Below are 18520 nucleotides of genomic sequence, written 5' to 3' on the forward strand. Positions count from 1 at the left end.
GAAAGGCCTTTGAAATGGGCTGCTTCTCCTATTGCCTATCTCCCATGGTCACTACAGTCACTGAAGCAACATGTGGGAGAACAAGATGGACAAGAATTGCATAAGAATGGCCTGGCTTTGGGTCCTTCCCACCAGGTAAAATGCAGTTCCAGGTCAAGCACAGTCAGTGTTGAGACACTAATTAATTTGCCTTACCTACAAGAAATGCAGGGACAGAGATGGAGTAGAGACTGAGGTAATGGACATCCAATAACTGGTCCAACTTGAAACCCATCCCATGGGCAAGCACTGAGACTATTAATGAGCCTAGCATAACTGTTCTCTGAGAGGTTCCACTCAGCAACTGACTGAAACAGATGCAGAGACTCGGAGCCAAACACTGGACACAGCTCAGGGAAGGACTGAGGGTTCCAGAGGGGATAGGAATTCCACAGGAAGACCAACAGAGTCAATTAACCTGGACCCTTCGGCCCTCAGAGACAGAACCACCAACCAAAGAGCATAAACAGGCTGGCCCTAGGATCCCCACACGTATGTAGCAGGGGATCAGGATGCATCGATCAGGATGTAAAGTGAATAAGTATATTAATGGAAAAATTGTTTATTTTTTGGAGCAGGAACTCGAGCTTGCTGGAGCTTTGATGTTGTCTCCCTCTTTCCCAATCAGTAGTATCTCCTCTTGTTCTTCTGGAATCTAAGCTGTGGAGCTTGCTGTATCAAGCAGGAGTCATAACCATACTTACAGGGTGTTTGTGAGAATCCAGCATAGTCCCATGGGATTGCTTTACATACACATGTAAAGCTTAGCTATTTTAGACATGATTTTGATACCACTGTGTTTATTTTTCCTTATTAAGCGGAAGCCAGTGTAGTCTACAAAAACCTATGCGTATCAAGATGTTATTTTGGTGACTCAGAGTCTGTGCAGACTTATCTTATTTCAGGTAAGCCTACTGTAGGCAAGGTCCTAGAAGCTAGGTAATGGGCCAGAGGGAAAAGACTAAGAGAAAGCCAAGATACTATGACAAGAGGCGCAAAGATTGATTCTTCAATATGTCATAGACCTTGAAACGATTTGCCAAGTGAACAACAGAGTTGTCTCTTTTATTAGCACATTCAAACAGCAGCAGAAAAACAACCTTCGTTTGATTCTTACTGAGATTTATTGTTTTTAATAATACCACTTTTCAGAAGTATAGTCATGTGCTCACTTAAGACAGGCTGACAAAGTGAATACTCATATGTAATGCAAAGTACCTTTCAGGTTGTCTGTTAAGACATAGATAGTGCAGTGACAGGTCAGTCAAATGCCCACAGCAGACAGCAAACCCAAGCCTCCCTTTCCCAATACCTGATTCTCCGTTTGCACCAAAGACCCCACAATGGAAAGCTGGCAAGACATAGAACACAGATGGCTACCAACTGACATGAAAAGTAAATTTTATTAAACATGTTTACATACATGAGTGGGAAGTTCATTTAAAAGCACAGGGGGTTGTTAAGACAAGTGGTCAAAATAGAAAGATACTACCCAATTATAGTTGGTTGATTGTTGGCCACTAAGACAGAACGGAATCTAGTAGAAGTGCACCAATTGCTTCTGTTCTTCCTGCACAGCATGGTGGGTGGTGGTCAATCTGTGCCCTGTGGAATAATGGGCAGGAAATTCTGACATGTGTAAATAATAATAAATGACTCACTTGGTGCAGGCAGTATGTCTATGGATTAAAACCTAGTGTTTACACAGTGTCTACATGTGTTACAGCCCCACAGGAGGAATCTACACCAAAATATTTATTAGAAGGAATTTTGGTCCGTACTATATCACGTTGTCCAGAGGGTAAAAAATAAAGTCCATCTATAGACATTTCACCCCAGACTCACATACTGAGTCTGGCTAAAACCTGCAAAATGTCTATAACCAAAACGGATGGCTTAGATTTCTTGGTTATTTCAGTATTGTAATTAACAAGCAAACTGTACAAGTACATGCAACATACAAGCCAGCCTATGTGGAGCTAACATACAATATTAAATAACCTCTTGTCTCTTTGCTTTTTTTTTTCTTTCTTTTTCATATTTTATTTTATACAAAATGTGCATGCAGCTTTGAACAGCTCCAAGTCATGCTGCTCTAACTGTGAAATCACAAAAGTTGAACGACTCATAAAAGGGAGGGGGGCATATTGATGCAGCTGGAGGACCGGTTGCCTGCAGCACATACACAGAAGGTCACAAGGGAAATCCAAGGCCAAGAAAACCCGAATGAAGAATATGCAAATTGGTATTTGGCTGTATTCTTTTTCTTCCCCCAAAGTAAGATATTGTGCATTTTAAAAAATCAAGCTTTGTGCTTGCAGTGACCTTAAAGAAATGTAAACTGAAATCCAATAAAAACATTAATTTAGTGCAGAGTATGTGAACTGGAATTTCCAGTGCAATATTAAACAGCTCATACTATGCTCTCTCCAGGGCAGATGAGTCTACTCTGGGGCACGGCTGAGAAGCCTGGGCATAGCTGAAAGTGTCTTAGGCTCAAATCCACTCTTAGTCACCATTTTGGGGAGTTGAGAACATAATTTCTACACATGAGCATCTTTTTTTCTTTTCTTTTGTTATCAGGAAGTAAAAGGCATCAAAAAAGGGTTTCCAAAGCACTATTTTGTGGTTAGCCTTCATCCCCAGCCTTAGTTGTAGATTGACTTCAAAGTCTTCCATGCCAAACAATGGAAAACAGAAACAAATTATCTGGAATGCAAACAGATAAGGCTCTTCACTGAAACGTGATTCTGTGACTACTGTTTTGGGTGGTGATTCTTATTGTGGGGGGAGTAGGTGGGAAATTCCACATACAAGACTTGGAAGAACTGTAAACTGGCTGACTGTGATAACTTTCCCTGGCTTCGCCTCGCCCAGATTTTGAAAACTTTTGGGAAAATGCTACAGAGACTGCTTCAGCCCTTTTTGGTATGTTTGGAAAAAGAAAGGAAGGGTCTCTGTGAACGCCACTAATCCTGTTATGACAAAGCAAAGAAAGACAAAGACAAAAAAAAAAAGAAACTAGTGGAAAGAACAAATACAGTGAAGACAGAGAAAGACAGACAATGGGGAAAAAACCCAGCAAACAACAAACAGCAAACAACAAAAGCGCACAGAAGAACTAAAGAGTCTCAAACACCAGGGAAACAACACTGCATGTGGTCTGTGCAGAATCGTGTGAAGTACACCTTTTCACAGAGTGAGAGTTTCCAGTTTGTTCAATTTGGTGTGTGTGTGGACTTGAGGTTTCCTTTTTTTTTTTCTTTTTTCTATTTGTAAGAAGTGTCAGTGGCTCTCACTAGCATGTCGATTCTTACTGCCATTTGATTGACTGCCTTGTTCTGTCATACGAAGCCATGTTTTAAACAACAATTGGGACACATTATCGAAAAACTACTACAGGCAAAACACAAGTTGATTGTCTGTCTCCAACAATGCTCTTGATCATGAAATATCTGGTTCTGATAATTATCCTGAAACGTAGAGTTTGGCTGGAAGGATAGGAGTTTACTATGACCGGATGCAGGGAGGCCCAGACGAACTTTCCAGAGATGATTGGGAAGCCCGGCGGGTCAGGGGAGTGAGTGTGGGATCCACCAGTGAGGACGGAGGGAACAATTTATACCATCCAATCACCATGCTGGACAGATCAAGTTCTTCCAACAAGATTTGAGCCACACCCATAAAGCATTTATGGTCCATTCTTCCATAGTCACCCCAGACAATCACCTGCAGACAGAGAAACACAATGTGAATTTGAACTTCCTTTGTCCACATGTGAGGAGGACATTCTGTCAAAGTGTGGAGTAGGTAAGGTGAAGAAGCAAGAATATCTAAGAAAGCATGCAAACGAATGTCTATATGTGTGTTTATTCATATATATATGTATGGATATATATGCTGATACAAGTGTGTGACTTTGAGCACATTTTCAATGGCTTCTGTGAACAGAGTAAGAGCAGGCTGCATACTTCTTTTACATTATAGACTTGTTGGTGAAGGGCAGATGGAAGACAAATGAAGGTGGTATCTCTCAATGATTTCCTCCACAGTTTTATTTAACCAGGTTAATAGTGAGCAAATGAACTGATGGGCACTTACTAACTACACTGGCGCCAGGCAAGCACTCCAGGACACACATTCTTGGGGTCTGTGTTCTAATCCTGGGGTCATTTATAAAAGCTTGGTACTGAATCATCCCTCTGCTTTGCACATCTAAGAATACAAACCCTCACTTCTCAATGAAAACCAACTTTATTTCTGTGATCTTGAACTATACTTTTTACTATAGAGTTAATGATATTTGGGGCACAAGGTCATTAGAAACGTTGAAAGAGGTTATGTATGGAAGTACCTAAAATAGCTGAGTTATGTGCTTTCTTCTACATTCTTCCATTTTATAGCTCATGTCTGATACTGAGTAATAATCAATCATTCTTATCATTTTGCCATGGTATCTATCTCTATATGTATCTATCATCTATCTATATGTCTGTCTATCTATCTATCTATCTATCTATCTATCATCTATCTATAGCTATCCCTTATCTATCTACCCATCTCTCTATTAATCAACTATTTATCTACTTATCTATCCATCTGTCAATCAATCATCTGTCTGTCCATCTATCAATTGTCTATTATTATCTATGTATCCATCTATCTATAATCATCTGTGTATCTATCATCTATAGATATCTATCTATCATCTATCATCTACCTATACCTATTTCTGTATATATTCAATCATATGTCTGTCCATCAATTTTCTATTATCTATCTATCTATCTGTCTTCTATCATCCATATTTGCCACCAGTATTACCTATTATATAATTATATTATCTATATTATCTATATTCTTTACAGCTATGTATCAAGAAGAGAAAAGCGGTTAAGGTTTGGAGAGGATAGAAACAAGAAGTAAAAGAGAAAGATGTTGAATTTTGTTCCTTTCCACTATATACAGCAGATATTGTTAATGCCATACATACTGTACTATAAATTGACCAGTTTCTAACTTTCTACTCATGGCCAATAATAAGCTAGGCTTTACTGAAAAGATTTTCCTAATGCTATCCACATCTTCAGTGAGCTGACAGATATCACCGCCTCATTAGCCAAGCAAAGATTACTGACCTGAAGAACTTTACCCTGTGGACTTTCATCAAAAACCAGGGACTGCTGATACAAAGGATCGAGAGTTTTCCGTGCAATTCTTGTCTTCTTTTTGGCAATACAGGCTCCATTTTCCAAAAGATATACTTTCACATAGGGAGCTAAACCAAGGTGAGTAGACATATAAGAACATGTTACCTGAATTCTATCTTTATTATTCCAAACCTTACAGAGGATTGGAAATTCTTATTAGATGTATCCTAAACTGCTATGTACATTTCAATCGCTATGATCATCCAACTCCTTACAATCCATCACCACTACTGTGCCTTTCCTCCTGTCAAATAAATGTCCCGTCAATGTCTTGACTCATTTACTTGAGTCAGGGCTGGCATGAAAGTGCAGGTCTACATCTTATACCTCAGTGCTTTTTCTTTTGTAGCTTTAGGTATGCAGAAAAAATATTTAGTATAAGAAATGGCTATAATTATTTTAAAGAATAACAGCGTTTCCCTAGTACTTCTTAACAGAATAATTATACAAAGGAAACCCAGATCCATTTTTATAAAATCAAAGATCGTAGAAAATTGTGTCTTAAGCAATCAAATGACGCAGAATCAAGAATAAGACTCGAATGCATTGTTTTTGCACACTTTTGGCTAAGATCAAACATAAACCCACATGTAACAAAATTATCAAGATTTTCCACTTTTAAGTCTTGCCCAGGGGCTGGAGATATGGCTCAATAGTTAAGAACACACACTACTCTAGCCTCGGACACAGGATCAGTTCCTAGCATCCATATGACAGTTTATAACCATCTGTAATTCCAGCTCCAGGTGGTCCAATATTCTCTTCTGCCCGCTATGAGTGCTGCATGCATGCATATATGTATCACTCACTAAACACATAATGGTTAAAATAAATACACCTTAAAAGAGCCCTGACCAAAACGTTACAACTTTTCCTTACCGGGTGTCGATTTGGAGCCAGGTTTTTGTGTAAGGCTCCGGGCTCTGATAACCTCAACCTCCAACTGACCCTTCTTATCCTCCATCCCGATTTGGATATCGCCTGCAAGTGAAGACAAAACCAAATGTCAGCTTCTACTCAAGTCTGGAGGTCAGAAAAGAAGATGGCTGAAGATTGACCGATGTGGAACTGTTATCTCCGTGATGGGAGATGACTGCTGACAAGAATACGCCTCTCAAATCCACTTTTCTTTCTCAGGCTAAAGTCAATTTGTTAAAGTATTTTACATTTTTTAATCTGGTACTAATCCATGTTTAACTTTTATGATGTTTATTTGCTTCTTGATGAATGTTTTGAGTGCGTGTGTGTGCTGCATGAGTGCGTGCTGTATACCTGCTGCGCTTACGTGCTTACGTACGTGCGTGCGTGCGTGCATGCATGCATGCATGCAACTATCAGAGGACAACTTGCCAGGGTTTGTTTTTCTCTTCTCACCATGTGTATCTTGGGTTGAACCCAGGTTTTCAGTTTGAAAGCAAGTACCTTTTATCAATGGTTCCCATGTCCGTCTTTAGAGATGTGCATGTTAGTTGAAGAATTGCTAACCACAGTATTAAGGTGTTTACAGGATGTATGTACTCTGATGCCGTCTTCCTGCCCTTCTGCTACCTACCATATTAACTCAGCAATGATAAGCTGTAATTGTCTCAATTTTGATATTAAGAGAGAAAGCCACTGGTAATACTTTGGTCACTACTATAACAACTTCATAAACACTGTCCACATGTCAATGTATTTTTGTTGCACTGACACCACAGACCATGAAATGGACAGCACTTTTACCTATTTAAGAAGTCTTCTGTTGATGAAAATATGGGCTATTTGCATTACTGCCATTTGAGGTATAATGAACAGTTTTATCAGAATTGCCATCTGGGTGGGGGTGGCACGTCCATTTAATCCCAGAGCTTGAGAAGCAGAGGCAAGTGACTCTGAGTTCAAGTACAGCCTGGTCTACAGAGTGAGTTCCAGGACAACCAGGGCTACACAGAGAAAACTTATCTTGAAACAAAACCCCAAAACAATAATAAAAAAGAATTATCAAATACCTTTTTGGTTATGCCCTGAATAATAAACTTCCAGATTGTAAGTATATAGATCTAACTATACAGTCAGTCAAAATGCTCACACATGTCACCAAGTGTCCATTATTAAGCTGTGCCCATTCAAAAGTTCCACATGTATTGTCAAATGTTCAATATAAAGACTGTGCCTATGTGTCCTATCAGCAGATGTCTTTCCATTTCTCACACTAACAGATATTAGTTTAGAAATAGGTAGTTTTGTCACAGTGGTGGTAAAAGGTGCATTTCATTTATTCCTAGGGAAGTTGGGTTTTTGAGGTTCAAGCACATCCTGATATAAAACCCCACATTATCATCTAGATTGAGTTAGAGAGAGACCTGGTCTTTTTATGTCTTAGAAGTTCTGGCTTCAGAATGTTCATGTCTCTTGTATTCATGGTTTTTAAATTCATTTGTGAAACTATTTGGAACTATTTCTCCAAGGTTTTAGTGGGGGTCATGTTAAGCAATAACGGCTACGATTCCACTTGGGAATGCCCTGACTTCCATTTCTCCACATATACTTTGTTAGGTGATATTTTTTTGATGACTTCATAACTGTTTATCTTAAATAAAATTCCATATGTTAAATGTTTGTATAAATGGTACCATTAAGCAATTTCTTCCATATTCTAGTAACAAATTTTCGTGTGTGTGTGTGTGTGTGTGTGTGTGTGTATACATGTTCACAGAGGCCAGAAGAAGGAAGACAGGAAATCCCATTAAGATAGAGATGCTGTGTGAGTGTGAGCAACCAGATTGGATTCTGGATGGAGCTGGATTCTCTTCAAGGGTAGTGCTTGTTCTTAGTCACTAAGCCATCTCCCCAGACCCCTATCTAAATTTTTATTTTGTGAATGTCATATTTAATTTACTTACCCTTGATTGAGGTTACTGCCTTATTCTATTTCGAACTGTTACAAAGCATGCAGCAGAGAAGTTCCCAAGAATAGATAGCTGAAGTTGTATTGTTGAGTTACAGTATATAAACATTTTCATTTTTGCTAGAGGCCACCATATTATGCCAGTCAATGATGTACTTCTCCGAGCACTATATGACATTGGAATGTAGGGACCAACACAAAGTGTATATTGTATAGCTATAGGTCACCCCTAAATAGTTGTCTTTTTAAAAAACTGAATTAATGTAAGATTTCACCAAATATGTTCTTACATGGTGATATAAATATATTTCTTCTTGATTGATGTAGTTAATTACATTCCTTTTCGGTCATTACATCAGCCATGCACTTGTAGGAAAATGTTAGTTGTGTTATCATTACTTTTAATATTACTGGGTTTGTGTTGCTTGGATTCATGGGGACTTTTGAAAGTATGGGTTCAGGAGGAAAACTGAAGTTGGGATGTGCTGTGTGATGGAAGAATGTACTTAAAAAAAAAACAGTTTCAGTTTGAGAAATTCACTGAATTTTAAAATATGGCTTCTACTATACACACTCTTCCTGAGCTCTGGATCAATGCTTATACATATATACAAACCTACATATGTCATACATGCATGCATGCATGCATAATACATACATACATAACCGATGGTATATGTATGTTATTTTCCTTTCCTTATCTTCCTATTCATTCTTTTTATTCTCCTCTGGATGAGGTCTTATGGCTTATGGTTTAGTTAATAAATTCCCTCATCCCTAACCTTCCTTGAATAATGCAATCTTTCAATTATTTTAATTATATTAATCAGTTCTAGAAAACTCAGTTTTTTTCATAACTCTTCATTATCTCTTATACTTCTCAGCCTTATTCTTTTGGCTCTTTGAGCTTTATAATCATTTGAAGATTTTTAGTTTGCATATTTGCATCTTCAGGTGTGCATGCCCTATTTAGGAGTGTCTGTGAGGTCATATGAAGCTATTGGAACCCCTGGAGTACATAGTTACAGCCATTTGATATGGGTGTTATGAAATAGGGTCCTTTGGGAGATCAGCGAGTGTTAACCCTGCCATCTCCCTATCTTCCTTCAGTCTAACTATTTAACTTTAATATATGGGCTCAGTTTGAGTTGGTTTCTATTTTCTACTGCTTTTGTGTTTAAAATAAACGTCTCCCCACCCTTTTTTTTTTTTGGACTGGTTATCTGTGATTGTATTTACAATATTGTTTTTAGGGAAAAACAAGATGTTATTGGGCTTGTCATTTGCTTCAGAAATACTTTACTTTTATTTCTATAAACTGCTGTATCCCTATAAACTGCATGCAATCTCTGATCGCTTTGAAGAGTAAATTAGGTGATTCTAATTTCTTACTCCTAGAGATCCCCCATATACATCCAGCTTAGCTATGTTTTCAAAGTAGATATAGACCATTTAATCTGAACTGTGAACAAGGGTTGGTAACCAGGTTGACTCATATTAACCTCCAATTCATGTCCGAAAAAATAATTATTGTTCTAGGAACCTGGCTTTCAGGTATACAGCTAGCTATGGATTTGGTGTGAGTCCTGCTTCATCTGTGATGAAGCCATATAGCCATAATTCTTTCAAGCATTTATTTTTTATTTTGTTCTTTAAGCTTGTATCTTGTGAATCATAACATATAGCTGGGTTGTGTGATCCTTCAGTGTCATTCATACTTTATGTGTGAGAACAGTAATACCTTTTCTCATTTGTAGTACTACTATGTAATTTTTTTTTCTTTTTTTTTTTTATTGGATGATTTATTTACATTTCCTATGTTGTCCCCTTACCCCATCCCCCACCACCCCCTCAGAACCCCCAATCCCCTCGCCCCTCCTCCTTCTTCTCTGTGGATGTAACCTCTATCTACACCCCCCCACTCCCACCTCCCCACCCTCAAAATTCCCACCCCCTGGGGCATCCAGCCTTCATGAGGTCAAGGTTCTCTTCTTCCACCTATGCCCAGCAGGGCCCTCCACTTTTACATATTCAGCTGAAGCCCTGGATTCCCCCCCTAAGTGCTCCCAGGCTGGTGGTTTAGACCCTGGGAGCTGTGGTTGGTTGGTATTGTTGCTCTCCTCATGGTGCCACAAACCCTTTCAGCTCCTTCAGTCTTCACTCTAACTCCTCCATTGAGAACCCCATGATCAGTTCAATGGCTAGTTGTGAGCATCTGCCTCTGAATATGTCTGACTCTTGAAGGCCTCTGAGGAGATATCCATATCAGGCTCTTATCAGCATGCACTTCCTGTCTTCCACATCAGCATCTACCTTTGGTGATTGCACATGGGATAGATACTCAGGTGGGGTGGTCTTGAGACGGCCCCTCCTTCAGTTTCTGTCCCTCACTTTGTCTCCATATTTGCTCCCTTGAGTATTTTGTTGCTCCTTCTAAGAAGGACCGAATCACCCTCACTTGGTCTTCCTTCTTTATGGGCTTCATGTGGCCTGTGAGTTGCATCTTGGGCATTTCAAGGTTCTAGGCTAATATCCAATAATCAGTGAGTGAATACCATGTGTCTTCTTTTGTGATTGGCTTACCTCACTCAGGATGATAATTTCTAGTTCCATCCATTTACCTAGGAACCTCTCGAATTCATTGTTTTTAATAGCTGAGTAATACTCCATTGTGTAAATATACCACATTTTTTGAATCCATTCCTCAGTTGAAGGACATCTGGGTTCTTTCCAGCTCCTGGCTATTATAAATAAGGCTGCTATGAACATAGTTGAGCATATGTCCTTGTTATATGTTCGAGCATCTTCTGGGTATATGCCTAGGAGTGGTATAGCTGGATCCAATTTTAAATGACCTTGTCAACCATAAAACTGCAGAAGAATAATCCTTACCCATGGCTGGTGTGGCAAGGGTTTGACGGCCAACAAGCTGGGCTGGCCCCAATCCATCAAGGAAATCACTGAATTGACTGTCAGGTCCTACTCGAACTCCAGGAAATATTAAGCTACAGCAAACACATAAGAACAAAACCAAATTAGACTTCTTGCTAGTTTCTTTTTAAGTAGTTCTGATCAGCAGACACATACCCCTGTTGGTAGCTGGTTTACTGTTTATTCATGTTACCTACGAGGCAAGCATATAAAGCTCAACATTTCAGTTGATTGAGAGGAAGGAGTTTTATTATCAGAATCCATCTAGGACAGACAGAAAAGTAACATGATTTTCTGAAGATGGCCTATCATATTGCATGGTCTGCTATGGGAGAACTTATTTGCAAGGTTTTCAGAAATTTTTATCACATAATTGATTCTTGTTATTGTCTTTCCCGCTATTATTGAATAGTGTAATGATCTCTAGGCATTAGCCCACTCTATTGAGCAGAGTTTCTGCAGATCAGTGAAGCTGTATTATCTTGTAGCAAAGCTATGTAGACAAATAAATGATTTCTTAATTCCTAATAATCATTCTATAGAATTCCCAAATTTATACTAGTAGTTTTGGGCCCTCTATAGAAAGGGCTGGAAAGAGGGCTCTGTGTCATGGGCTAATTGCATTAGGATAGAAAGCAGGTTTGGATCAAATTTATGATCAGGCAAAATATTCCTTCTAGGCTGGTTGTAAAAACCATTATCTGATAACTAAATGTCATAAACTGGGATTGGACTATTTATTGTAAACACAAGGATAAAAGATAAAATATTGACTGGATTTATCTATATAAAACTTGAGTGCTAATGAGACTCAAGGCAGAAGATTTGCCTCTTGACAAAACCATGCTAATTTATGACGTCCGAATTATTGTTTTAAACTCTTAATGAACCTTTGGAGCCAGTGGTAGAAAATGAATGTTTAATTAGACAACTAGTCTTAATGGAAACACATGTAAACGTCTCTGTTGCTGCGTTTTATTCGATTTATGATTTGAATTTATGCTTGAAACTTGTGAACTCCTGAGGGGGGAAAGTCTCTTGGACTACCTCACGATCATGTGTCCCGGGAAGATATAAGAATTAAGCATCACAATAGGAAGTACTTTCCCTTCTCTCTCTCTCTCTCTCTCTCTCTCTCTCTCTCTCTCTCTCTCTCTCTCTCTCTCTCAGAAATAAAGATTCAATTCCCTTTTCAAAATAAGTGCTTCTTTCTGCAAGCATGATTTCCTCTAGCTGACAGGAAGTTAATGAACTCCCAGCCTTGTACTCCAATGACTGACCAGCAGGTGGGAAATCACTTAATCCCCTGCTGTTAACCCTCAGGTGTTAAACTCCAAAGCCAGCAGGCTTTTAACCACAGAATAAGCAAGAAAATATTCAGTATTTCACAAGCTATCAGCTTCTAGCATCCAGTACAGTTAGAAAGTTTCCTACAAAGCCTGAGACGGTTAGCGGTTTGTCCTTGGTCCAATACATTGTCTTGGTCCTGACAAGAGCAGGCTTCTGGCAGTTTATAATGTCACTTTAAGGCCTGAGGCTCCCTTCATAAAGACTGTTACAGTTTATAATATGTCAACTTTTTCTAGATACTTGTAATTTAATCTTATTAACTACACATGTTTACTCATGAACATTTTAAACAACTGCTAGTATATTTAATAATAGGATAGTACAACCTCTTAGAGAGAATACGTTTAATGTCTTCCATTTTGAAAATTTGTATTTATTATTACTACTGTGTGCATGATATAAGGTGTGTGTGTGTGTGTGCATACAAAGTGATGCACCTGCCATGGCTTTGTATAGAGGTCAGAAGTCAACCTTTAGAAACCAGTTGTCTCCCTTCATTTTTAAGTGGGTTCTGGGCATCAAAATATGGTCATTAGGCACAACCTTTACCTAGGAAGCTATTTTGCAAACCCTAATTTATTCAGATTCAAGGTGGTAAAAATGCTAGTGGCTGGGTAATTATGAAAAACTTTTGTTTCATCTCTTGTAACCTACTAAGAAAATATAGTGGTTACTTAGAAGAAGCATTTCTTCCTAGAGAGTCCAGTTTTAACCCCCAAAATCTTAAACTTAGAAAAAAATGCAGATTTTGTTAAGTAACCACACAAATTAGTAAAAGTACTCATAAAGAAACAGAAAAAGTCTCTATACTTTCAGAATTAATCAATTTTAGAACGAAAAAACTTTAATTAGAAAAATGAGGTAGAGTCTTCCCACCCTCGCCATGATAAGATAGAAATGAATTAGTGACATTTTAAAAAAACAGGAAAATGTAAGTTTCCTATGTGTAAAAATGAGTCAGGCTTACAACAGCATACAGCTCAGAATAGTTTAGAGAGAAATTGGGAACTCAGAAATCAGTTTCTTGCTTCTAAATTTTCATTCAGGTGCTTCTGGTGGCAGAGCCAGGCCGTATGCTTCCTATATGAAAGAATTCATTAAATGTGGCATTTCTATCCTATCTGTTCAGTGAAGGACCTCGTTTTATTCCTTTGACAGATTTGAACAGGTGCAGGGATATGTCTGCAGGTGTTTCCAGGATGTCAGGTTGGTTTGAAACAGGTGGGGAAACTCCTGGGCACATTAATTGATGACTCAGAAGAAGTCCTCAAGAACCCATACTTCAAGGCCACATTCAGCAAGACGTCACATCACTTACTTTCCTTCCGAGCTGTAACTGTTGATGCTGCCATCCGTGGACTCCCGGCTTGGCTGTCTCACCATCTTCCGCATTTCAGCCGCCATTCCTGTTTCCGTACTCCGCTGGATGGTGCTTTTTAACTTCTTGTGGCCCGACTCTGTTGGGAGAGAATGGAAACAAGAACCAGGTTTTATTTTAGCCAGTTATTATTTTTTTCTCACCTGAATAGCCATTGGCTCTGCAAAAGCTATAGTTACTTTTCGTTAGCATTAAATGTTTTAATAAGAACAGCTGTGGTTGAAGAGAATATGATTAACTGTCTTCCCAAAGAGTACTTTCATTAAGAGGTTAGCGGTAGGTATGGCAGGCCATGGCTCCAGGAATGGCCCGGGTCTCTGAGAACAGGAGTGAACTATTGTGGTACCGCTGTGAAAACTTTATCGAAAAGAATGGATCTGGCACTGGATTGTTAGATGGAAAATAATACTGAGCAACTTAACCGGTTTCTAATCTGAAACAGTCCAACTGTGCAGAAGCACACCTACAGGAATGGGCCATCTCCTCCGAAAATTAGGAGACTCCTCAAAATGAAAAACCCTATAGTATCGGTGCTTCCATGTATCACCAACCTTCATATAAAGGAGCAGTGATGCTTTACTTTCTTTGATGGCTTTTACAACACCTCAATTTACTGCATCTAGTCTGGGATAGGTTATGGGTCACCAAGTTAGGTAGGACATGTATAAATGACTAATTCTAAAGAAGCACAACTCTTTCTAACCTTCTGATTCAGCTGTATGACCTGCTTGGCATTTTCGGGGAGTGGGTATCCATCTGTACAGTACGCTAGCTCATTATTTTAATTTCATTGTTTTTCTAAGATAGAGTCTTTCTATGTAGTTCAGGTTGGTTTGGTCCTTTCTGTGTAGCCAAGGCCAGTTTTGAGCTCCTGTCCCTCCTTTCCTACCTCTGCCACTACATGCAGGAATTATAGGCATGTGCCTAGAGTTTGGTACATAATAAAATAAAAATGAGTATGGGCTCATCTCAGTTGTTAATAAACTCTAAGTATCTAAAATATTGACTTGATTAAATACACTATTATACATATGATCAATGCCGACCGGTAAGAAAAGCTACTAAGCTTTTTTTCCATAGACACATTGAATATGCATTTCTGGTTTACCTTTTTTGTGTTGTATGCTTTAAGACATATTTGAAATATATAAGTGCTTTCTGTATATAAAATATGCACCCGCCCATCCGTAACACTTTCATTCCCCATTATCTTTCATAAGTGCAGGCATCTAAGTACACTTCTAAATATGTCATATCAAAGGTGACATCTTACCCTCTCGTTTGGTCACCGTATCTCCTCTTTAAGTTGTATAATCTAAGATATAATAGATGTCACGCTCTACAGGTTCTTCTTATAGGTTTTGATGGGCTTATTACATTTTTACTGTTCACCTTCTTATTGCTGTTTCTTGCTAAAGCCAATGTATGTATGTTATAAAGTGTTCAGGCGATACAGAAATAGCAAGCACTGGAGACAGTTTTTATCTCTGTGTCCTATTTTGTTACTCATTTTTGCTCATGGTATACCTGCCATAAAACATCTATCTACTTGCAGCTAAATCAATATTCAGGACTGCAGGTGACATGTGAGTGTTGCTCAGTGCTGTCCCTATATATGCTGCATGCATGAATGAACAGTAAAAAAATAGAACCAGAAGAGCTCTATTAAACTCAACAATGGGACATTGTACACTCTAGGAAACGATTTCCTCATTCCATTTAATATATCTTACAAAAGTTGGCATTCTTCTAAGACAGCAATGCCAATTCCAAACTAAACCAAGTCTTCAGTTACAGACATTACAGTTATGATAAAGATTTTTTTTTCAGAATAAATTCCTAGAGACTGAAATGCTAGTGATTTTTCACTGCAATTTCTAAATTGGCTTTCAAAAAAATAATGTGGCCATTATAGTGCTAACAACACTCAGTGGGACCCAATATCCCACCAGAGACTTAGAAGTTCTGTGGCAGGATTTTCCCTGTCCAATTACATTAAAATATTAGTGCAGCAGGAGGCCTGTGGTTGGACAGGGAGAAGGGAGGCAGAGCTAAGAGTTGGGGAGAGAAGGGGGCGGGGATCCCACCTGTGTCAGGTGAGGGAGGAGAAGTGAGGATGGACAGGAAGAAGATCCTGATTCCTCGTTGTCTTAAATAGCCACTGGTAGCTATGAATATCATATAGAGACAGAATAATTGGGGTAACTTGTCTAATCTAGTTGGGCAGCTTGTATCATTATCATTTGGCTCTGAAATTATTGGGTGGGCATCTTGTGAATTGAGAATTGTTGACATATAAATCTGTCTGATTAATTATGAGCTTCAAGACTTTTGTTTTACTGAGTTACTGGAATGTGGGACCACCAACCAGGGGAGGTATGGCTGAGAGGGTATGGGCGGCACTGAGGCAGCAAACCAGAGCTGGGAAGGCTGCGATCGGTCACTGCATTGGGGTTAGCCTTGGAAGCAAGGCTTCCTTCCTTCTTTTTTAGGTCTCCTGTCTTTCTCATGTGACTTTTTTTGTAGAACATGTGTACATACAGAAGACAGGAAACTTCACTCATGCCACTGACAATGCTGTCGGTATTTATTCATTTATGTACTAAGCTTGCTTCTTGGGTATACTTCCTTTAGAAAATCAGGGTGTTGTTAGAGCATCTTTCATTCATGTGCGGATACCCGGTAGATCCTACTTCAGAAATAGGAGAAAGTCATAGAAATACAAGTTGAATACTATAATCCAAACATTCAAGATCAGAACTACCTCAGAAATCCCAAACATTTTGGGTGCCAACATGATGTCACAAGCAAAGTATTCCTCTTGTAGTAGGTGGTAATAAAGAAAAAAAAGTAGGTGGACTAAAAGGACTTCTGAAGTAGGGGAAATCAGTTTTTCAAGGATATGGTCCCTGGTAATGATAACTATACTCCAGAAGATAACCCACACGGTAAGCATATGATGAGCACCGAGAAGAGTCAGTGGGATATAAAAAAAAAACAAACGAATCTGTGAAGTTGGAAAGGAGAGAGAAAGAGATAAGGGGATGAGTATGAAGTGAATATGAACAATTTATCCGATATGCATGGATGAACAGTGTGCAAACTGTTTGAAGTATTATACTAAAATACCCAGGCTATGGGTATACAGCATATGAAACATACAAACGTCATGCTCAGACTTAAGTCCCATCCCTAAGACCTTAATCTGTATATGTAAATACCACAATGTGTGTAAAAAAGTATAAATGTCATGAAATATTTCTGCACCCAAGCACTTTACATGAACGATGTTTCTTCTGTCCTATCACGTATCTAGGCAAGGTGAGTTATGGGGATCATTTGCCAAGGGCTTGTGAGGCAGAAGGGCCACGGTGGGGCATCAATTCATAATGGAAACAGTAGCCGAGGGTAGAAGGTAGACTGTAAACGGTGAGGCTCTATTGGGAGCTGAAGGAGGAGCTGTTAAGAGAATTGGTAGTGAGGAGTCTTGAGTTACCATGGTTTTCATTCATGCTTCCACTCATCCTTCCATCCATTAATTGGTTATGAAGAACTTCTTATGATCATACTCGATTCTAATTGCCAGAGACATATTAAAAATTAGATGTTCTGCTACCATGAAGATTACATCACACATTACATACACAAAGGAAAACAATGAAGATATAGTATTGTTGGCCTTAGGTGCTGTGAATTAAACATTGGACAGAGTAAGAATACAGAGTGATGGGCTGAGTAGCAAAGGCTTCATTTGAAAAGCCAAGAAGGAAGCGCTCTGTGTAGTACAGTGGGTCCTGGCAATGGCAGCAAGGAGGAGGAGCACACTGGTGGTTGGTGGTACAAAGATGGTTCTTCTTACAGTAGCTCACAGGTCCAGGTTGTCTGATGATGACAAGACTCTGATAGAAGCCATCCAGAAAAGGCCGTGGCAAACAAGTGAGTGTCCCAGAGATGGCCCACCATTTCACATGGCTGTGATGGATTTACACTAGAGAGACATGGCCCCAGAGACTCCGTCCCAGGATTGCTTCTCCCTGCTGATACGCCTTTCCTGTCACTATTATATAGCCTAACGATTCCTGGACATCGGCCCACCCTAGTGGTCAAATTTCCTGCAGGTCAGCATGAAGATGAAGTTTCATGAGTTAATGTTGTCTATATATATTAATGACTTTACACAATTCCTGATTTGATTCAAATAATTTTCAGAATAAAATTTAAGGAGATGATTTTAGTTGTTTTGCTACAAAAATGTAATAAAGTTAGGATCAAGAACACCATGTGGCCCCTCATAGAATAGTAAGTAAAGGCTGCATAATAAGGAATACAAGGAGCTTTCATAAATTACAAGAAGAGAAATAGGCTTGAGACAGATTTGTGATCAAGGAAAAACTTTCATTCTAGATCAGGTCCAAGGATGAGGCCACAGGTGTGCACTATGATAAAGCAAGGCCATGTGAAACTGTTGCTTTGAACTTAGAACAAGCTTATAGAATGGAACACTGATTTGAACCTACTATCAACATCCTTCTGTAACCCCCTTTTGGTATAACATTTTACCTAGGAGATAATTTTATAAAGAACTTTTGTCTATGAAGATATAAAAAAGCAGAGAGAATAAATGAAGTATATCTACTGGGGCTTTGCTCCATCCACCAAATATATATATGTCTGCCTGCCTTCCTTCCTTCCTTCCTTCCTTCCTTCCTTCCTTCCTTCCTTCCT

General features: G+C 39.0%; 1 protein-coding gene across 37 annotated transcripts in view; it reads right to left on the bottom strand.

The window, feature by feature from the left end:
* Nucleotides 1-2818: 2818 nt before the first annotated feature.
* Nucleotides 2819-18520, bottom strand: part of Rims1 (regulating synaptic membrane exocytosis 1) — a 481904-nt gene continuing 466202 nt past the window's right edge. For 35 of the 37 annotated variants that reach the window (XM_028767198.1, XM_028767197.1, XM_028767196.1 and 32 more), the window contains 5 exons: nt 13736-13874; nt 11029-11141; nt 6129-6230; nt 5178-5317; nt 3550-3768 (listed from right to left, as the gene is read on the bottom strand). In XM_028767198.1, coding sequence (XP_028623031.1) covers nt 3550-3768; nt 5178-5317; nt 6129-6230; nt 11029-11141; nt 13736-13874 — 713 coding nt within the window. Of the gene's footprint in view, nt 3769-5177; nt 5318-6128; nt 6231-11028; nt 11142-13735; nt 13875-16268; nt 16282-18520 lie in introns of those variants that run through there. The other 2 variants (XM_028767229.1, XM_028767193.1) reach the window with 2 other exon arrangements.

This window comes from Grammomys surdaster, unplaced genomic scaffold (assembly GCF_004785775.1).
Source record: "Grammomys surdaster isolate TR1022 unplaced genomic scaffold, NIH_TR_1.0 171, whole genome shotgun sequence".
Taxonomy (NCBI): Eukaryota; Metazoa; Chordata; class Mammalia; order Rodentia; family Muridae; genus Grammomys; species Grammomys surdaster.